The sequence below is a fragment of the Thamnophis sirtalis genome, unplaced genomic scaffold (genome assembly GCF_051295495.1).
Source record: "Thamnophis sirtalis isolate CommonGarterSnake01/CBP01778 unplaced genomic scaffold, rThaSir2_p1.2 scaffold_14, whole genome shotgun sequence".
NCBI lineage: Eukaryota > Metazoa > Chordata > Lepidosauria > Squamata > Natricidae > Thamnophis > Thamnophis sirtalis.
The window spans coordinates 4421024-4443007 of NW_028261394.1; the positions used below are offsets into that span (position 1 = coordinate 4421024).

At 48.2% G+C, this 21984-nt stretch overlaps 1 protein-coding gene across 2 annotated transcripts; it reads right to left on the bottom strand.

Annotated features, from left to right (window-relative positions):
- Positions 1-212: 212 nt before the first annotated feature.
- On the bottom strand, positions 213-20889 carry MMD2 (monocyte to macrophage differentiation associated 2). Of its 2 annotated transcripts, XM_087728596.1 has the most exons (7): positions 20457-20886; positions 8504-8585; positions 6740-6900; positions 6135-6209; positions 4663-4764; positions 3391-3460; positions 213-1845 (listed from the first exon to the last, which is right to left on the bottom strand). In XM_087728596.1, exons 1-7 carry the CDS (start codon positions 20579-20581, stop codon positions 1642-1644), a joined length of 819 nt encoding a protein of 272 aa, XP_087584722.1. In that variant the 5' UTR covers positions 20582-20886; the 3' UTR covers positions 213-1641. The 2 variants fall into 2 exon arrangements, with proteins under 2 accessions (XP_087584722.1, XP_087584723.1); XM_087728597.1 differs by lacking the exon at positions 4663-4764 and having other exon boundaries at positions 20457-20889.
- Positions 20890-21984: the final 1095 nt, after the last annotated feature.

Sequence of the window (21984 nt, forward strand, 5' to 3'; positions counted from 1 at the left end):
GAGAAATCCAGAGCCTACTCAATGCTGGCACTGTTAGTTGGGAATTGTGAGGAGGTTTTTACGCAGAGGGGAATGAAGAAAAGAGGGCATAAAGCAACATGGTCTCATCTACCATCTTATCCTGAAGGAAGGTGGTCAGGTGGTCCTTTCCATCATCTCACCCTGAAGGAACATTGTCCATTCCACAGTCTGAAGGAAGGTAGTTCCTTCCACCATCTCATCCCGAAGAGTGTGGTCCCTTCCACCATCTCCTCCTGGAGGAACATGGTCCCTTCCATCTCATCCTGAAGGAACATGATCCATTCCACAGTCGGAAGGAACATGATCTCTTCCACCATCTCCTCCTGAAGGAACATGATCCCTTCCACCATCTCCTCCTGGAGGAACATGGTCCCTTCCATCTCCTCCCGGAGGAACATGGTCCCTTCCATCTCATCCTGAAGGAACATGATCCATTCCACAGTCTGAAGGAACATGATCCCTTCCACCATCTCCTCCTGAAGGAACATGGTTCCCTCCATCATCCTGAAGGAACATGATCCCTTCCACCATCTCCTCCTGGAGGAACATGGTCCCTTCCATCTCATCCTGAAGGAACATGATCCATTCCACAGTCTGAAGGAGCATGATCCCTTCCACCATCTCCTCCTGAAGGAACATGGTTCCCTCCATCATCCTGAAGGAACATGATCCCTTCCACCATCTCCTCCTGAAGGAACATGGTTCCCTCCATCATCCTGAAGGAACATGATCCCTTCCATCATCTCCTCCTGAAGGAACATGGTTCCTTCCATCTCATCTTGAAGGAACATGATCCATTCCACAGTCTGAAGGAACATGATCCCTTCCACCATCTCCTCCTGAAGAAACATGGTCCCTTCCATCTCATCTTGAAGGAACATGGTCCATTCCACAGTCTGAAATAAGGTCATCCCTTCCACCATCTCATCCTGAAGGAACGTGTTCCCGTCCACCTTCTCCCCACATTTCTTCAGAATGACGTGGTCAAAGGGCTTCAAAATTGGTTGGATGCCAACATTTTAAAGTTACACAGATATCTTACATTATTACCTCCCATTTAATCATCAAGAGATCTTGACCTCACGGAAGTTACGCCAGACAGCAAAGCCGTAACAGTTCTACCTCTACAATCTGCTTGGAATGGCTTAGAGAGGGTCAGCATCATAAGAGGTAGAGTAGAAGGCCATCAGAGGACTTATTTTTGGGGGGTAGGAGAGAGAATGGAAACACAACCATTGAACCCATGGACCCTTAAAAGTCTCTCCGACCAATCTCTTGAGACGTTTCTCGCTTCTCGGTCGAATTCCTGGGCTCTCGAGTTGTAGCAGATGTTTCCAGTGGTTGCTTCCTAACTGTCCTTATCACTAAGACCCATCCATTGGTCCTTTCGTGTCAGAACTTACATCCAAGAATAATAATAATATGTGTTGTCACAGTTCTTTTGTAGTTCCATCTTCAAAGTTCTGAACCTGGGCAAGGAGTCCAGCCTAAAAGCCACCATCTCACCTTGGAAGTCCTGAAGAACATGGAGGAGCAGGACCAACCTTCCAGAAGATACCGAAGGAGGAAGGAAGGATCTCCTCCTCCCTTTGAACCTGTCACTTGGGATCCTTAAGGCAACTACCTGGAGATGTGAGAATTGAGAGCATCCGGACGATAGAGGTACCTCCAAATAGCGTAGTAATGAGTACCAGCTCCGAACGCCACAAAGAGGTGCCAGATGGCATGGGCGAAGGGGATGCGCCCATCGCTCTTGAAGAAGACCGTACCGAAGCAGTAGAAGATGCCACCAGCCACCAGCTCCACCAGACCATCCGTGTTGGGCTGCAATAACCAAGATAAACAGAGGAGGGAGTCAGTGGACTCGCAGAAGAAGACCCAGAATCTGTGAAAATCAAACCCAGGTAAGTCCTCAACTTACAACCACAACTCAGCCCCAAATATCCTTCACTAAGCGAGGCCGTTGTTGTTGTTTTTTGGGGGGGGTCACCGTTCTTAAACGAATTTCTGCAGTTGTTAAGTGAATCCTATTGTTCTTCAGCCAGCCATTGAGCCAGCTTGGGAAGGTCAGATATGATGATCGCATGATCCGTGGGGAATGCTGCCAACTGTCATACGTCCATGCCAGTTGCCAAGCACCTGAATTCTGATCACATGACCATGAGGATGCGGCAACGGTAGCAATTGGTCATCAATCAATTTTTCAGTTGCTAAACCAATGGCGGTAAGTCTACAGGGCTACCTGTAAATTCCTGATTGGTTCAGGAGGAGACCCTTGCACGGGTAATCCTCGGGCAATACAATTGAGCCCCCAATTTTTGTCGTCAAGTGAGGCATTTGCTAAGTGAGCTTCCCCCTGTTTGACGACCTTTCTGGCCTCCAGTTGTTAAGGGAGTCACTGCAGTTGAAAAGTTACCGTATTTTTCAGAGTATAAGACGCACCTTCCCCCCCTAAGAGAGGGTGAAAATTTGGGTGTGTCTTATACACTGAATCTAGCCCCACCCACCCACCGGCCTCCATCCTTCGGCCTCTGCCTCCCAGCAATTTACCTCCTTGCAGCAAACGGGGAAAATAGGGCTTGCGGAGGCTGCAATAGGCTACAGCAATCCCTGCAGCCTGAAACAGCTGATGATCGGGAGGCACACTTAAACTGAAAGTGAAACTTGCTGTTTGCTGCAAGGAGGCAAATTGCTGGGAGGCAGAAGCAGATTTTTTTTCTCATGCTAATCAGGCTGTTTGCTCCAAGGAGGTAAGTCATACCTGTACATATCAATCTTATGGTTCACCGACATATGCGCGCTCGACAAAAGCGCACCGATGAAACCGCAGGGAGAAAACTGCGAGTTTGAAATCGTGCCAACGAATGAGCGCAGAAGCGCACTGACAACAGCGCGCCGACAGAAGCGCGCTCTAAACCTAACCCTAACCCTAACCCTAACCCTAACCCTAACCTTAACCTTAACCCTAACCCTAACCCTAACCCTAACCCTAACCCTAACCCTAACCCTAACCCTAACCCTTACCTTAACCGTAATTGCGCTTCTGTTGGTGCTCTTTTGTCAGCGCGCCTTTGTGGGCGTGCTGTCGATGTCGCGATTTTATCGCCACGGTTTTGTTGGCGTGCTATTGTCGGGCGCGCATTTGTCGGGTCACGCAATCTTATATCGCTTCTATATATTTATATACATTCATCTACCGTTCTATATATTTCTCTGTTGTTTCTCGGCTGAATTAACTTTATTCCTGTTATGCAACCATTTATACCAGTCATCCCAGATTTCATAGTATTCAGACTCTTCTTTGTCCTTTAATCTTAATGTTAACTTGTCCATTCCTGCACAATCTGCAATTCTCATTGAGTGACTTACCATGGAGAGAATGACCAAAGCGGGGAAAAAACCCATTACCAGATAACAAAGGAGCTCCACCAACTTGTACCTGGGGATCAAAAAAGCCAAGCTGAGTTTCAGAACCCTGGATATGGTTTGCAACTCCAGCTAAGCCACGATCGGCTTCCCCTTCCCCCAATTGCTGAATTAATCCCAGTTTGTCTGGGCTCACCTCACTCAGGAAGCCATCAAGCCAAGTTTCTAAATCCACAGGGGTTGGGAATACAGGTAGTATCACCATCGTTTAAACAACTACATAATCCCTTGCCGAGTGGAGTCTGAGCAACTGAATGAAGCTAGCTGTGTGTTTTACTGGCCAGTTGCCCTTCCTGTTGCAAATGAGGAGTTTTATCCAGCAGATATATCCTCATTGTGCCCAGAGAGAGAAAAATCTGCCTCTGCCTAGGATCGAACTCACTCACGGCCTCCTGATTTTGAGATGAGAGTGCCACCTCTAGGTCACCGCACCATTCCTAATTTATAACTGGAATTGAGCCCCGGCAATTACAGTCTTGAGTCACGACGGTCGTAAAGTGGATTCCCAGGTGACCAACCCAATTTTACGGCTACGGGAGAGGGGCAGCCGCCAGAACCTCAGACAGAGTTGTAAGTAGCTTTTGGGGAAAGGGGGGCGTGTCTGTCATAACTTTGAATAGTTGCTAAGCAACCAGTCATAAGCCGAGGACTACCCTATAACAAGGTACACTGCTACTTTAAGTGCCATGAATGCATGCAGCTCTGTACCCTGTTTCCCCCCAAAATAAGACCTGGTGTTTATTGTTCGAACCCAAAAGAAAATAAGACTGGGTCTTATTTTCAGGGAAACATGGAAGGAGCAGTGGATGGGCCCCTACTGATTTGGCCCAGTTTGGCCCAGTTCAGCCGAACCGGTAGTGGTATGCCGGCCTGAGTCTTGTTTTGGAACTCTGCACATGCACAGAGCAATTTTTATTGAACTGCGCATGTACATGCGGCTATTTGAGAAAACTCAGTTCTTCTGTCCAGACAGCCTGGGCCCATAAGTTATGGGGCAAGTTCTTTCTTATTTTCATCATCTCCCAACCCCGTCCCTAACTTGGTTCAATGAACAAACCATGATACAGGATCGGAAACAAACCAAGTAAGTGAAAAGGAAGCTCTTGGCGGCGATGCCTTTCATACCCCACAAGAGGGCGGTATGGGCCCAGGAGCAAAGTATGGATTTTCCCCCTCCAAGGATTCCCACGCTCCGTCCCTCGCCCGCTCACCCACCGTTCGTGGAAGAAGAAGACGTAGAGCGTCCCGCCGGAGGCCATGATCCAGATGATCCAGCGCATGTGGGAGGCCCAAGGACCCAGCTCCCGCAGGTTCAGCCTGGCAGCACAACGGGGGACATCAAGTCACGGAGAGAAGCCGCCGGCTAGCAAGGCCGGCCGGCTGGCCACCGAGATGGCTTGAAATATCCGCGGGGCAATGGCGCAAAGGAGGGTTGTCACATCTGTGGCGGCCTTTGGGATTCGACAGCCACCTTTCCCTCCCCTTCCTCCCCCACCCCCCATGGTACCATAAGCCTGTTCAATCAAGATTTGACCCTACCCAAGTCTTGTCACCAGCTGGTGGCTTTAGTTGGTTCCACCTGCCTACTTGAAAGACTACGAAGACATGGGAAAACTAGGTCCCCCTTTCTCTCTCTCCTCCTCCCGCCCTCTCTTCCTCTCCCCAATTCCCTCTTTCTCTTCTGCTTCTCTCCCTCTCTCTCCCCCTTTCACTTTCACTTCTCCCCTCCCACTTTCACTTTCACTTCTCCTCCTTCTCTCCCTCTCTCTCCTCTTTTCCTTTTCCCTCTCCCTCACTTCCTCTGCCCCTCTCTCCCACTTTCCCTCTTCTCCCTCCCTCTCCCTGCCTCCCCTTTCCCTCTCCCCCTTTCCCTCTCTCCATCCCTTTTTCCTCTCTCCCGCTTTCCCTCTCCCTCACTTCCTCCCTTTCCTTCCCTCTCTCCCCTCCCTCTCCCCCTTTTCCTCTCTCTCTCCATCCCTTTCCCCTCTTCTTTCCCTCCTCCTTCCCTCTCCCCCTTTCCCTCTCTCTCTCCATCCCTTTTCCCTCTCCTTTCCCTCATCCCTCCCTCCTCCTCTCCCCCTTTACCTCTCTCTCTCCATCCCTTTTCCCTCTCCCTCCCTCTCCCCTTTCCCTCTCCTCTTTCCCTCTCCCTCACTTCCTCCCTCTCCTTCCCTCTCTCCCCTACCTCCTCCCTCCCTCTCCCATTTCCCTCTCTCTCTCCATCCCTTTTCCCTCTCCTCTCCCTCCCTCTCCCCCTTTCCCTCTCCCTCACTTCCTCCCTCTCCTTCCCTCTCTCCCCTACCTCCTCCCTCCCTCTCCCCCTTTTCCTCTCTCTCTCCATCCCTTTCCCCTCTCCTTTCCCTCCTCCCTCTCTCTCTCCCTTTCCCTCTCCCTCAATTCCTCCCTCTCTTCCCTACCTCCTCCCTCCCTCTCCCACTTTCCCTCTCTCACGCACAGAGGCACCTGGACCTAGAGAGCGATTTCGATCAGGGGTCTCCAACCTTGGACCGCTTGAAGACTTGCGGGTTTCAACTCCTAGAACTCCTCAGCCAGCCACGCTCTGAGTTGCTATGGGTTGAAGTCCACAAGTCTTCAAGTGGCCAAGGTTGGAGACCCCTGATTTAGAGGAACAATAGGCCATTGGAGAGGGGCCCTCGGGGAATGACAGACGGTTTGTGAGAACTCACCAAGGAGCGTAGGAAGCTGCGATGAAGAAGTAAATCACCATCCGGTCGAACATGTGTAGGCAATGCTCCACGGTCCTGCGAGAGAAATACGCAGAGGGGGGAAACTCGGGTTGGTTGAGTCTCATCTTCTTTGGTGGAGTGGTGAGGTTTGGGGGAGGAAAGTGGCTCAGAAGAGACCCTTCCCAGTTCCTCAGGTCAGGGGTCGGCAACCTTAAACACTCAAAGAGCCACAAAAGTCCTAACCAGAAGGTCACCCATTCAATTTTGGAGCAGACCGGAAGTCCGGTTCCCCCACCATAGAGTCTCCTCCTAACATGGCGTCCTTTTTCCTCTACCAACTGGAAGTCCGGTTCCCCCACCATAGAGTCTCCTCCTAGCACAGCGTCCTTTTTCCTCTACCTGTCCTAACCGAAAGCCCTATCAATGGTGGAGCCAACCAGCGAAAGAGAGCCGCAACAGAGGGATGAAAGAGCCACATGCGGCTCCGGAGCCACAGACTTGCCGATCCCTGAGATAGGTATGAACTGGATGGATCAAGCACCTGATCAGCTTCCTCTGACAATAAAGCTTTCCTTGCTTCTTCGTGAGGGTTGAAGGAGAATTACCTTAAGTGCCGTTTTTTCCAGGAGATCGTGTGGAAGATGGTGGAGACGATGAACAATCCCGACAAGCCAAAACCGTAGATCCAGGCGGAAATGGCCTCCCACCGATTGTCCGAGAGGATGTAGAGAACTGAACTGCCAAGGATGCTTGGGACAATCCAGAACTGGAAGAGAAATGGAAAGGAGAGGAGAAGAGAGGTGGAAAGTTCTGAGTGTGTTGCCCCAGCAGTATATAGCTAGTGTAGAAATTAACAACTGTCTCCTTTAAGAAAATACCTCATGGGAAATGCAGGCAGAGACTGCCTTATGGGAAACGTAGTTCCATGACATGTGATCACATCTCTGTTTATGATTGGCCACCGGGGCATCTTGCCCACCTGCAAAGCTTATAGCCGGGCAGTTCAATTGCCTTTGTGAACCGGAATAGTAGCATTCTACCTCTCCACTCAGCATGGGGATAAAATCATCATCTTTTTACACTACGTGATGGGACAGATCATGGAAAGTCAGAAGAATCTTAACACTGAACTGTAAGTTTTAGTGGATGCCTGATCATAAACGTGGTCTGAAAGAGATTCCTAAACGTGGAGTTAACTGGCTGCCCGAGCAGAACCTCATTGCCCGGAGCAGAACACTGAGGAAGAGGTTGGTGGAGATGGACATCCTGGATACGGGCGTTGGGCATCTGACTTGGGCACTGGACAGCTCACAAGGACACTGGACTCCTGGCAGGGGGCATTGTGGACACCCAACGTCTTGTTCTTACGAAGGAGAATATTGGTAGCTCGCAGTTGAACTGAAGGGTCCTTGGTGTTCTCTGAGCTTGATTGTTTTCTTGCAGGCATTTCATTACCCAGCTAGGGAAGATCATCAGTGTTTGAAGAGAGTGGAGTTTGTGAGTGGGGAGGAGAAGGACTGGGGTTCTTGGTGCTCTCTGAGCTTTCTGGTTTCCTTGCAGGCATTTCACGACCGAACTAGGTGGCATTATCAGTGCTAGAAGGGTTTCTGGAGAGGAGTTGGGGGATTAGGATTACGGGGTCCTTGGTGCTCGGTTGATTTTTTTCTTGCAGGCGTTTCATTACTCAACTGGGTAACATCATCAGCGCTAGAAAGAAGCGGGGTTTTGTGCAGAGGAGGAGGAGGAGGAGGAGCCTGATGTCCTTGGCGCTCTCTGAGCTTGGTTGTTTTCTGGCAGGCGTTTCGTTACCCAGCTAAATAACACCATCAATGCACACTGAGATGTTGTCTAGTTTGGGTCACGAAGGAACTGCCAAAAAAGGAACCACGCTCAGAGACCCTTCAATTCTCCTCCTCGATTCTGCAATCCCCACTCTCTTCTAGCACTGATGATGTTCCCTAGGTGGGTAAGGAAACATCTGCAAGAAAACCACCAGGTTCAGAGAGCACCAAGGACCCCACAATCATCCTATTTCTCCTCCTCCTCCTCCTCCTCCTCCTCCTCCTCCTCCTCTTCTCCTAGCACTGATGACGTTCCCTAGGTGGGCGATGAAACATCTGCAAGAAAACCACCAGGTTCAGAGAGCACCAAGGACTCCACAATCATCCTATTTCTCCTCCTCCTCCTCCTCCTCCTCCTCCTCCTCCTCCTCCTCCTCCTCCTCCTCCTCCTCCTTTTCTCCTAGCACTGATGACGTTCCCTAGGTGGGCGATGAAACATCTGCAAGAAAACCACCAGGTTCAGAGGGCACCAAGGACCCCCGTCCCATCCCACCAGAATGCTCCCTGGGGGAAACCTGGAGGACTTACCGCGTGGGTGACACAGTTGGCTGCATGTTCATATTCTGTGGGTTGGTACCTTCGGTTGGGGGGCACCCTGTGGTTCATAAACCTTGAATGAGAGACAGAAGGAAGGAGAGTCCGTCAGCTACCTATTCTCTGCAACAGAAGGGCATGCTTCAAAAGTTGATATCATAATTTCATTTTGCAAGGATGGGTCTATGGAGATTCTCAGTCCTCCATGTCATGGTTGCCCCAAAGGTGATTTTTCTTCCCCTCCAAGAAGCTTCTTCAGCTCTGACAGGATGGTGGGGGAATGGAAGGATTTATACTCCTTGCAGTGGGTCATTTGCATCCTTTGAGAGGGTCCTTGAGGCCACTTGGAGATTTATCAGTGTCCTTAAGGTCACCTGAGTGGTGCAAATGGATGTGGAGCCTTCTTGGAACTGCTAAAAGGCCGGTGTTGTGCAGCTGTGCTATACTCATTTCAGTGGTGGGTTTCAAAAAAAATTTGAACCTACTTTGTGGGTGTGGCCTCCTTTGTGGGAGTGGCTTGCCGGCCATGTGACCTGGTGGGAGTGGCTTGCCGGCTCTCTCTCTCTCTCCTCTTCCTTCTGTCCCTTTTTCCTTTTTTTCTTTCATCTCTCTCTCACTTTTTCTTTCTTTTTTTCTTTTCTTTTTCTTTCTTTCTTCCTTTTTTTCTCTTTCTCGCTCTGTGTGAATCTGTGTGTGTGTGTGTGTGTGTGTGTGTGTGAGTGGTGGGTTTCAAAAAATGTTTGAACCTACTTTGTGGGTGTGGCTTCCTTTGTGGGAGTGCCTTGCCGGCCATGTGTTTTCTCTCTCTCTCTCTCTCTCTCTCTCTCTCTCTCTCTCTCTCTCTCTCTCTCTCTCTCTCTCTCCTTCCTTCTGTCCCTTTTTCCTTTTTTTCTTTCATCTCTCACTTTTTCTTTTTTTCTTTTTTCTTTATTTCTTTCTTCGTCTCTTCCTCTTTCTCTTTCTCTTTCTCTCTCCTTCCTTTTGTCTCTCAGTACCTTTTTCTTTTTTTTCTTTCATCTCTCTCTCACTTTTTCTTTTTTTATTTCTTCCTTTCTTTCTCTTTCTCTTTCTGTGTGTGTGTGTCTGTGTGTGTGTGTGTGTGTGTGTGTGTGTATCAGTGGTGGGTTTCAAAACAATTTGGAACCTCTTCTGTAGGTGTGGCCTGCTTTCTGGTGGAGCCTCTTCTAACCGGTTCGGTAGATTTGATGAACCGGTTCTACCGAACTGGTGCGAACTGGTAGGAACCTACCTCTGACTCATTTGCACCACTCAGGGGATCCTGAGGACAGAGATAAAACTCCTCAAGTGGCCTCAACGACTCTCTAAAAAAGGATGCAAATGACCAGCTCTTTCTGCAAGGAATATCAATCCTTCTGTTCCTTATCCTCCAGTCACGAGCTGAAAAAGCTTCTCGGATGAGAAGCGAAACATCTTCAAAAGAAAAAGAACAAGGGCGTCCAGTTGCCTCCTGAAATTAGGTACAGGACATTTGGGATATTTTGCAGGGATAACTACGCACACACAAACACACTCAACAGCCTCCCCACCATAATCCTCAGCATCCAAGACCTGTCCAGGACCACAGGAAGCTTCCTTTTAAACAGCAGTATCTTTGCCTGTGCCTTTCCAATGCCAAACTTTTTTTTTCCTTTCGTTTTAACATGCGAGGGATATTTCTGTCTCTCTCTTTTAAATAAAGGATGGATGAATTGGTCTCTTGGAGGGTCGTGAAAATCCCTCCCAGGCCTAGAAACTTTCCCATGGAAATCCTCCCTCCTCCGGCTGAGGCAGAGAAGAGCCGATGAATTTACGCTCCAGTGGAAACTAAAAGTTCATTTATATTCATTCATTCATTCTCTCTCTCTCCCTCTCTGTCTCTCTCTCTCTCCCTCCCTCCCTCCCTCCCTCCCTCTCTCTCTCTCTCACACACACCCCCCTCCTTCTCCACCCTTCCCTTTGCGTCTCCGTCCCAGTTCACAAAGAGACATTGGATTCGAGGTCCGTTTTCAATTCTTCACCAGCGACAGGCCTCCATGCACACAAGGCATCATTATTCCCCCGGGAGGGGTTGCCAGGCAACCGACCTAACCCTCCCCTCCACTCTGGTGTCTTTTCGCCTCTTTGAGGTGGGCGGGGTGGGGAGGGGGCCTTTTCTGCATCTCCGCCACTCAGAGCTGGAGGGGGACGTCACAGTTCCCAGAGAAACCCACGCAGGGATCCTTCCCGTTTAGTCTCGAAGGGGAAGACAGGTGAGTTCGGCATCCAGTTTTGCTCACCGCCCTATAAAAGGGATGTGGGGATTCTAGAAAGAGGGCAGAGAGGAGCAACCAGGATGAGGAGGAGGGGACTGGAGGCTCAAACATACGAGGAAGGGGGTCAAGCTATTTTCCAAAGCACTCGAAGGCCAGACAAGGAAGAATGGATGGAAACTGACCAAGGAGAGATTCAACCTGGAAATAAGGAGGAATTTTCTGACAGTGAGAACAATCAACCCATGGAACAGAAGTTGCCTTGGAAGTTGTGGGAGCTTCATCCCTGGAGGCTTTCAAGAAGAGACTGGACTGCCATCTGTCAGAAATGGTGTAGGGTCTCCTGCTTGGGCAGGGGGGGTTGGACTAGATGGCCTTCAAGGTCCCTTTCAACTCTATTAATCTGTAAAGAACAGACGTTGCCTTCGGAAGTTGTGGGAACTCCATCAGTGGAAGCTTTCAAGAAGAGGCTGGACTGCCGTTTGTCAGAAATGGTGTAGCGTCTCCTCCTTGGGCAGGGGGTTGGACTAGATGACCTACAAGGTCCCTTCCAACTCTTGTTAATCTGTATCCGGGCATAGCTAGTCTAGTGATGAGAAGGACCAGGGGAGACAGGATAGCATCTTCCAATATTTGAGGGGCTGCCACAGAGAGGAGGGGGCCAAGCTATTTTCCAAAGCACGCAAAGGCCAGACAAGGAAGAATGGATGGAAACTGACCAAGGAGAGATTCAACCTGGAAATAAGGAGGGATTTTCTGACAGCGAGAACAATCAACCAATGGAGCAGAAGTCGCCTTTGGAAGTTGTGGGAGCTTCCATCCCTGGAAGCTTTGTTGCCATTCTCTGCACTCTTTCTAGAGTCTCAACATCTTTTTTACACCGTGGCGACCAAAACTGGATGCAGGCCTTACCAAGGCCTTATAAACTGGTATCAGAGGTGGGTTCCTACCAGTTCGCACTTATTTGGTAGAACCGGTTCGTCAAATCTACCGAACCGCTTAGAAGAGGTTCCACCAGTGGACCCGGAAAGCAGGCCACACCTACAGAAGAGCTTCCAAAAATTTTTGAAACCCACCACTGAGTGATATTAACCCTTCACGTGCCCTTGATTCTCTCCCTCGGTTTATGCTTACCCTCAAGGATTCCACCGTTCAACCCTGAGTTACAAATATATATATATATATTTTCCCCATTGATACCAAAGTTTACAAATCCTGCTGGCCACGTCCATATGACAGACTCAGATGATGCCAGCAAAGGAGAACCTGGAACAATTCAAGGGTTGGCAACCTGCGGCTCTGGAGCTGCATGTGGCTCTTCCATCCCTCTGCTGTGGCTCCCTGTCGCCGGTCAGCCCCACAATTGATGGGGCGTTCGGTTAGGACAGGTAGAGGAAAAAGGACGGCGTGCTCGGAGGAGACTGTATCATGGGGAAACCAAACATCTGGACGGAGGGTTTCCAGTTAGGACCTTTGTGGCTCTTTGAGTGTTTAAGGTTGCCAACCCCTGGCCTAACTTGAAATCCAGCTGCAACAGATAAGGTCAGGATGTGTCTCCATGAAACATCCACCTTCTCCTAACAGAAGAACCAAACTTTTGCAGGATGCTTACAAGGAGCAAAACGCATCGGATCGCTTCCGAAGCAAGCAAAACCAATCCTAACTGGACTCAGCTCCCTTCAGATTCTACGATTGTTGGATTCCAAGATAGATTTACATCAGTGGTGAAATTCAATTTTTTTTTACTACTGGTTCTGTGGGTGTGGCTTGGTAGGCATGGTGGGGCTTGGTGGGCGTGGCAGGGGAAGGATGCTGTAAAATCTCCATTCCCTCCTCACTCCAGGGGAAGGATACTGCAAAATCCCCATTCCCTCCCCATTCCTGGGGAAGGATAATGCAAAATCCCCATTCCCTCCCACTCCAGGGGAAGGATACTGCAAAATCTCCATTCCCTCCCCACTCCTGGGGAAGGATACTGCAAAATCTCCATTCCCTCCCCACTCCAGGGGAAGGATGCTGTAAAATCTCCATTCCCTCCTCACTCCAGGGGAAGGATACTGCAAAATCCCCATTCCCTCCCCATTCCTGGGGAAGGATAATGCAAAATCCCCATTCCCTCCCACTCCAGGGGAAGGATACTGCAAAATCTCCATTCCCTCCCCACTCCTGGGGAAGGATACTGCAAAATCTCCATTCCCTCCCCACTCCTGGGGAAGGATACTGCAAAATCCCCATTCCCTCCCACTCCAGGGGAAGGATACTGCAAAATCCCCATCCCCTCCCCACTCCTGGGGAAGGATACTGCAAAATCCCCATCCCCTCCCCACTCCTGGGGAAGGATACTGCAAAATCCCCATTCCCTCCCCACTCCTGGGGAAGGATAATGCAAAATCCCCATCCCCTCCCCACTCCTGGGGAAGGATACTGCAAAATCCACATTCCCTCCCACTCCAGGGGAAGGATACTGCAAAATCTCCACTCCCTCCCCACTCCTGGGGAAGGATACTGCAAAATCCCCATTCCCTCCCCACTCCGGGGGAAGGATATTGCAAAATCTCCATTCCCTCCCACTCCAGGGGAAGGATACTGCAAAATCCCCATTCTCCCCACAGTCCTGGGGAAGGATACTGCAAAATCCCCATTCTCTCCCCACTCCTGGGGCAGGATACTGCAAAATCCCTATTCCCACCACAGTCCTGGGGAAGGAAACTGCAAAATCCCAATTCCCTCTCCACTCTAGGGGAAGGATACTACAAAGTCCCCTTGCCCTCTCCACTCTGGGGTCAGACAGAGGCGACATTTGCCGATTCTCCGAACTACTCAAAATTTCCGCTACCGGTTCTCCAGAACCTGTGAGAACCTGCTGGGTTTCACCCCTGATTTACATCCTCCCTCCATTTCAACAGCGACGGAAGCCTTTCCACATTGCAAAGATCACGTCCCGTCCCCCCACCCCCCACCCCCCGAGCATCACAATTACATCACGTCGGTCCACATCTTCCTGGGATTTGCGTGTCATTTCCCGGGTTTCTCACAGCCCCGTTTGGCGCTGGTCTTTTTGTGGTGCCGGGTGTCGAAGGCCACGGAGAGATGGCAAGACGACAGCCTTGTGCCCTCCGTTTTCTGGGGCCCTCCATACAAAGCCCCGTTTGTCTTAGGAGATGAAAAGGGAGCCTGAAGCTTGTCACTCACTTTCTTCTCCTCTTTCTGGTCCATTGTTAGCCGTGAGTCGAGAAGAAAGGCCTTCTACTGAATGCCAACCAGCCAGGCTGGCTGGTTTTCTCTTCTGAACATTGACATTCATCCGGGAACATGAGGTCCCTTGGCAAAGCACCCGGACTCTGCATGAGAAGCTGGCTTACGTCGGCAGGATCCCAGAGGCTGAGAAAAGGATTCTTCTGTAGGCATCTGCCCAGGGTTTTGAGCCTTCCAAGCCAGGCGCTAAACCATGGTTGGAAGCTATTCTTTGCCAGCTAAGCCACAGGAGTCTTTCAGCCAAGGGTGGTTTAGAGTGAAAATGTGAAGCTAGTCAAAGTAAGCTAAGCAGAAGAGAGTCAAACTATCTCCAGGGTCAAACTAGGAGCCAAGGTGGCGCAATGGTTAAATGCAGCACTGCAGGCTCCTGCTAGATCAGCAGGTCAGCGGTTCAAATCTCACCGGCTCAGGGTTGACTCAGCCTTCCATCCTTCCGAGGTGGGTAAAATGAGGACCCAGATTGTTGGGGGCAATATGCTGACTCTCTGTAAACCGCTTAGAGAGGCCTGAAAGGCCTATGAAGCGGTATATAAGTCTACTGCTATTGCTATTGCTACTATTCGCTAAGGCTGCATTGCTATTATTATTAGTCTTCTCGTCGTTCCTATCTCCCATCTCCTCCCACTTATGACTGCAGGACTGTAACTTTGTGGCTTGGGATCCTTACGATTTATATTGATTGTTTCCCGATTGCTTATTTGTACCCTATGACTATCACTAAGTGTTGTGCCTTATGATTCGTGACGAATGCATCTTGTCTTTTTAGGTACCCTGAGAGCATCTGCACCAGACAAATTCCTTGTGTGTCCAATCACACTTGGGCAATAAAGAATTCTCTTCTACTCTACTCTACTCTACTCTACTCTACTCTACTCTACTCTACTCTACTCTACTCTACTCTACTCTGTTACTCTACTCTACTCTACTCTACACTTTGTTCTATTCTATTCTATTCTATTCTAGTCTAGTCTATTCTTTTCTAGTCTATTCTACTCTATCCTAGTGTATTCTATTCTATTCTAGTCTGTTCTATTCCAGTTATTCTATTCTATTCTAGTATATTCTACTCTATTCTAGTCTATTCTGGTCTAGTCTTATTTCTATTTCTATTCTATTCTATTCTCTATTCTATTCTTATTTCTTTCTAATTCTATTCTGTTCTATTCTATTCTATTCTATTCTATTCTATATTTATAAATAGAAAAGACCAAAAATGACTACTCTACTCTTTGTTCTATTCTATTCTAGTTATTCTATTCTACTATTCTATTATAGTCTATTATAGTCTGTTCTATTCTATTCTAGTTATTCTAGTCTATTATAGTCTATTAGTCTATTCTATTCTAGTCTAGTCTAGTCTATTCTATTCTAGTCCTATTCTAGTCTAGTCTAGTCTAGTCTATTATAGTCTATTAGTCTATTCTATTCTATTCTATTCCTATTCTATTCTATTCTATTCTAGTCTAGTCTTATTTATATTTCTATTTCTATTTCTATTCTATTCTCTATTCTCTATTCTATTCTTATTTCTTTCTAATTCTATTCTATTATTCTATTCTATTCTATTCTATTCTATTCTATTCTATTCTATATTTATAAATAGAAAAGACCAAAAAGGACAAGTGGCGTTAAACACTGACATACAATAACAATAACAGCCTTCCATCCTTCCGAGGTGGGTAAAACGAGGACCCAGATTGTTGGGGGCAAGAGGCCAACTCTGTAAACCGCTTAGAGAGGGCTGTGAAAGCCCCTGTGAAGCGGTATATAAGTCTTGAGTGCTGTTGCTATTGCTACATTGGCCCTTCCTGAAGATCTCGGCGAGGTATGGATCTTTGATCGGTGTAGGTAGGAGGATGACTTCCCACCAAAATTGATCCTGGAACAATCTCAGCTCTATCAGCCTGGTAGGACTTTGCCAATAACGCCCACGGCGCCATGTGCTGTTCCTTGTTTTGGAACAATCAGATGTCTTGCTTTCGTGAGTCTTAGCTTCCTGGTGCTCATATGGATCTCTGAGTTCTTGGATATTTTTTTTTAATGCAGATTCAGGGTTTTTTTGGGGGGTGGGGAAAAATAGGTTTGCTCAACCAGCCTACAGGAATTCAATTCAATTCAATTTATTAGATTTATAGGCCGCCCAATCCCGGAGGACTCCGGGCGGCTTACAAAGAACAAGAAAAGAAAGCAAAATAAAATAAAAAATAATTTAAAAATCCCCCAACACGCATACGTTCTGATCGGGGCTGGACCCTACATAATAAGGTCAACAGCCCCAGGCCTGCCGGAACAGCCAGGTTTTAACAGCTTTTCTGAAGGCCATGAGGGTGGGTGAGGTCCGGACCTCTGGGGGCAGCTGATTCCACAGGGTCGGAGCAGCCACAGAGAAGGCCCTCCTCGGAGACCCCGCCAGCCGACACTGTCCGGCTGACGGCGTCCTAAGGAGGCCCACCCTGTGGGATATTATCGGCCGTTGGGAGGTGTATGGCAGTAGGCGGTCTCGCAGATACGCTGGTCCTGAGCCATGTAGGGCTTTAAAGGTAATGACCAACACCTTGAATTGCGTTCGGAGACCAATTGGCAGCCAGTGCAGCTCGCGGAGGACAGGTGTAATATAGGTGTATCTCGGTACACCCAATATCGCTCGCGCGGCTGCATTCTGGACGAACTGCAGTCTCCGAACGCTTTTCAGGGGTAGCCCGAATTATCCCTCGGATGCCGGAGAAGTAAGGGAGAAGGTTTGCTCACCCTATGTGTAGAAGCCGTTCATTGGATGGTGGTGAAGGATGAAGACATTTCCATGGAGGGTGTGATGTCTCATCTTCTAGGGCAGGTTCTCAGCTGGGACAGATTGGGAATCTAAAGAGACCCCAGGCTGGGAATCCAACCCCTTGAAGATGGTTTGGCCTGGCATTCTCATACCTTTTGAACCCCAAAATGCTGATAGGACACTAAGAGAAGCTGACAACCAATCCACCCATCTCAAGAAACTATCAGAAAAAAAATATTTCTGATGCGTAAGGAAAAGAAGGACTAGGGGGAGACATGATCGCAGTATTCCAGTATTTGAAGGGCTGCCCCAAAGAAGAGGGGGGGGGGGTCAAGCTATTCTCCAAAGCACCAGAAGGGCAGGACAAGAAGCAATGGGTGGAAACTAATCAAGGAGGAAAGCAACCTGCAATTAAGGAGAAGCTTAAAGAGAAGCTTCCTAATAGGGAGGACAATCAAACAGTGGAACAGCTTGCCACTAGAAGTTGCAAGTAGAATAGAATAAGAGTTTAGAATAGAATAACAGAGTTGGAAGGGACCTTGGAGGTCTTCTAGTTCAACCCCCTGCCTAGGCAGGAAACCCTACACCACTTCAGACAAGTGGATATCCAACACCTTCTTAAAAACCTCCAGTGTTGGAGCTTTCACAACTTCTGGAGGCAAGTTGGGAATTGATCCTTAGGAAGGTGCTGGTTTCTGAAATGTCCGGGTCTGGTTTATGTTTTAACAGCCAAATAATCTGAGAGGATTTAGCCATTCGATCCTGACTTCCATGCCAAGCATCCTTGATCATGCATATTTCACATTTCCAAGCACATTAGGAAGACTCCACAATCTATTAGCAATATTGGTCAGATCCTCCAAATTTTCTCCCCCTCCCCAAGGAGAAATGTGAAGTGATGAGAAGTCCCCAAGTTGTAAAATTTTGCTGCATCGGCTCCTCAAATTTAGGATCTCTCTCTCTCTCTCTCTCTCTCTCTCTCTCTCTCTCTCTCCCTCCCTCCCTCCCTCCCTCCCTCCCTCCCTCCTCTCCCTCTCTCTCTCCCCTCCCCATCTCCTCTCTCTCTTTTCTCTCTAACTCCTCTCTCTCCTTCACACACACTCTCCCTCCCTCTTTCTTTTTTTTAGCAGATTTTTAAAATTATTTTTTCCCTTCTACAACACCTTACAGTCATTACATCAACATTGTTATGTCATTGTACCTGTCCATGTATATAATATTTCGCTTCTATATTTACACATCTTTATACACAGTTCTCTCTATATTTATATATATATTGTTTTTCGGCTTAATTAATTTTATTCTTGTTTTGCAGCCATTTGTACCAATTGTTCCAAATTTCATAATATTCCGACTCTTCTTTATCTTTTAATTTCAGTGTTAATTTGTCCATCTCTGCACAATCCAAGGTTTTTTTTATCACTAATTCGTCCGAGGGGGAATTATTTTGTTTCCAGCATTCTCTCTCTCTTTCACTCTCTCTCCTCTCTCTCTCCCCTCCCCCTCTCTTCTCTCTTTCTCTCCTCTCTTTTTCACTCTCTTTCCCTCCACCCACCCCAAATGTCTCTTCTATCTGTTTCTATCCCAGTGTTCCATTTTTGGCATCTGCAGCCTATATCAAACTCCTCGAAAAAGTTTGCATTTTTTAAAAAACCTATTGGTTCACAAACGAGTAGGAAATCTTTGGCATCAATTTTCTATCAATGCAAAAAAAAAAAAGGGGGGGGGGTCAAAGTTGCAACTGGTTTTTCCTGGCAGGAAGAAAAGGAGGGATGAGATGAAAAAATCTGATATTAGGCAGACAAGCACACACGCACACAAATACATGTCCCCCCCTCCAAATTCTGCAAAGTTGCCTTTAGATTTGTGGCATCTTAAGTTTTACGATTCCCGAAACGTGGTTGGTGATCAGATCATTCCTGGAATTCTCTTTCTGGGGGTGGGGGTGGGGGGAGACGGAAATAGCAGACTGCTAATAGAAGCACCAGAAGTGATTGGATCTGGCCTTCTCCAGATGCCTTTCCTTCGTTGGGTCCTGCGTGGTGGGGTGGGCGGGCACTGGTGGGCCGCAAGCCCCTCCCAGGTGCTCCAGTTTAGCCTAAACAAGCATCAGAGCCATCCTCTCGGCTGCCATCCAACAGGTAAGGCTACAGCCCTTCCAACATTGAGTTCCTCCATAGTTTCACTCTAGGATGGGATGGGATGGGATAGCATGAAGAATAGAATAGAATAGAATAGAATAGAATAGAATAGAATAGAATAGAATATAGGTTGGAATAGAATGGAGAAATAGAAGAAAGGAATGGAATAGAATAGAAAATAGAGTAGAATAGAATAGAATAGAAAATAGGTTGGAATAGAAAATAGGTTGGAATAGAATGGAGAAATAGAAGAAAGGAATGGAATAGAATAGAAAATAGAATAGAATAGAATAGAAAATAGGTTGGAATAGAAAATAGGTTGGAATAGAATGGAGAAATAGAAGAAAGGAATGGAATAGAATAGAATAGAAAATAGAGTGGAATAGAATATAAAATAGGTTGGAATAGAATGGAGAAATAGAAGAAAGGAATGGAATAGAATAGAATAGAAAATAGAGTAGAATAGAATATAAAATAGGTTGGAATAGAATGGAGAAATAGAAGAAAGGAATGGAATAGAATAGAATAGAAAATAGAGTGGAATAGAATAGAATAGAAAATAGGTTGGAATAGAAAATAGGTTGGAATAGAATGGAGAAATAGAAGAAAGGAATGGAATAGAATAGAATAGAAAATAGAGTGGAATAGAATATAAAATAGGTTGGAATAGAATGGAGAAATAGAAGAAAGGAATGGAATAGAATAGAATAGAAAATAGAGTAGAATAGAATATAAAATAGGTTGGAATAGAATGGAGAAATAGAAGAAAGGAATGGAATAGAATAGAATAGAAAATAGAGTGGAATAGAATAGAATAGAAAATAGGTTGGAATAGAAAATAGGTTGGAATAGAATGGAGAAATAGAAGAAAGGAATGGAATAGAATAGAGAATAGAGTAGAATAGAATAGAATAGAACAGGGATAGGACAAGATAGGATAGGATAGCATAGAATGTAGAATGTAGAATGCAGATAGGATAGGATCACACCTGGTTAGCTTGGGCTGGGAGACCACCAAGGAATGTGGGGGTTCTAGCTTCGACTAGGGAGTAAAAGGAGAATAAAACAAATAAAATCTCAGAAGGACCCCCCGAATAGAAAACCTGTTCCTTGCGGTTGCCAAGAAAACGGAATGAATTCCTTAGCAACCGAATCCCTTCCACAATTAAGTTTCCCTTTCCTAAAAGTGCATCGTTACAGAGCCCTTACACAAGCGGACTGCTTCTCTCTCCCCCCCACCCTCCTCTTCATCCTACAAGATTGTTTCCCTTCTTTTGTTGGGGTCCCTGAAAGTCCTTCATGGGCCCATTTCCTGGAAGGGGGGGAGGGAGAATCCGAGATTGTGCCTCCCAAATGAAGCTCACCCTTGCTGTCAAAATGAAACGAAATGAAAACGCCCTGCTTTTAAGCCAAGAAACTCGGCGCCCCTAAACTCGCACCTAAGGCAACTTCGGAGGAAAGAAGGGGAGGGGTCTCCCCCTCTGCCCCTCCTCCTCCTCCTCCTGCGCCCCCTCCCCAGGAACTTTTCTCACCTGGCATAGCGCGTCTTCTGAAAATCCAGGAATCTGGAGACAAACATGGTGAGTTTTCCATCAGGAGCCGAAGGCGGGGGGCCAAAGGGCGGGAGCGGGGGGTCCCTCACAGAGACCCCCGGCATCCGGAAGGAAAGTGCCTCTCCGCAGCCAGCGGGGGTCTCTCCTAAAGCCGCCCATCGCCCATCGCCGCCTCCCAGCCGCGGAATGAATGGACGGACTTGGTGGATTAGAGACGCCCGGGGGAAGGGAGGGGAAGGGGTGTTAATTGGCCCGGTGGGCAGGGAGGGGCATTCTCCCCCCCTGCCCACCCCAGAGAAGGAATAGGAGTGGGGGGCTAGAAAGGACAAACAAACACACACACACACCCAGACCCTGTTGCATGGACAGAGGAGGAGGAGGAGGAGGAAAGGCGGCTGGGAAGCGGCTGGGTGGGGAGGGGGAAACGGGACGGGGGTGGGGGGCCGTGTCAGAGGCAGGGTCTGCAAAAGAGAGCAAGGCAGGCGAGGAAGAGGAAGAAGGGGCGACGGGGTTTGGATGGGGAGGATTTTCGGGGCACCATAGCTAAAGAGGGGACTGGGTGGAAAGGAGAGAGAAGAAGAGGAAGACCAATGGGGGGGGGGGTCGTGGGGAGGGGGAGGGCATGTGCGGGGAGGGGAAGGGAGAGAACAAAAAAAATATATCCCCCAGCCCCTAAAGTCGGAGGTCTCGCCCGAAAGCCTGTTGAGTAAGCCAGCTCGAGCCAACGCTATAAATATCGCTCGCTCGCGCCCGCGGATCAAATAGCAGATTTCAGTCCACGCGGGGAGATAAAAGGGGAGATTTGGGGGTGGGGGGAAGGAGGGAGGGAGGGAGGGAGGGGGGAAAGGAAGGAGGGAGGGGGAAATGACTTGCTTCCTCCGTTCTTTGGATTGTGAGAACTTGATTCCTTTTCTGGGAATGCAACTCTGAAGTGGGTTTTGTTGTGCCATATTTTGAGGGGTGGGCTCCTTAATGGGAAGGGCAGTCTGACCCACATTGTTAGCCTGGAGGGGCTGTGCTATGGGGCAGAGCATGGGGGCGGGGTTGCAGGGTCTTGGGGGGGGGCTTATAAGCTATTTTTGGTTGGTTGCCATCAGCCTTGGAATTTGAGGCCATCAGCTTGGTTGTCTCTTCGTCTTCCTCCCTTCCCTCCCTCCCTCCCTCCCTTCTTTCCTTCCTACCATCAGTGCTAGAGTTTGAGGCCACCACCCCTGTGTTGTCCCTTCCAACCTCCTCCCTCCATCTTTTTTTTTTCTTTCTTTCCTTCCTTCCTTCCTTCCTTCCTTCCGCTGTGTGGAGGAGGGAGTGAGGGATTGCTAGACTGGCTGGGAAACTGTCACAGAATAGCACAGGTTAAGTGACCCGTGCCGCATTTGTTATGACCTTTTGAGCCATGGTTGTTAAGCGAATCAGGGCAGCCATTAAGTAAATCACACAATGGTTAAGCAAATCCGGCTTCCTCCATTGGCTTTGCTTTCGGGAAGCCTCTGAGGAAGGCTGCAAATGG

What these genes read in the sequence shown, in the direction of transcription:
- MMD2 (XM_087728596.1), bottom strand. Translation starts at nt 20,581, where the DNA reads ATGCCGGGGGTCTCTGTGAGGGACCCCCCGCTCCCGCCCTTTGGCCCC. An exon ending in GCAGCTTCCTACGCTCCTTG is followed by an intron (nt 4,765 to 6,134) that starts GTGAGTTCTCAC and finishes TTGTGCTGCCAG; the next exon opens with GCTGAACCTGCGGGAGCTGG. An exon ending in CTTTGGTCATTCTCTCCATG is followed by an intron (nt 1,846 to 3,390) that starts GTAAGTCACTCA and finishes TGGTTATTGCAG; the next exon opens with CCCAACACGGATGGTCTGGT.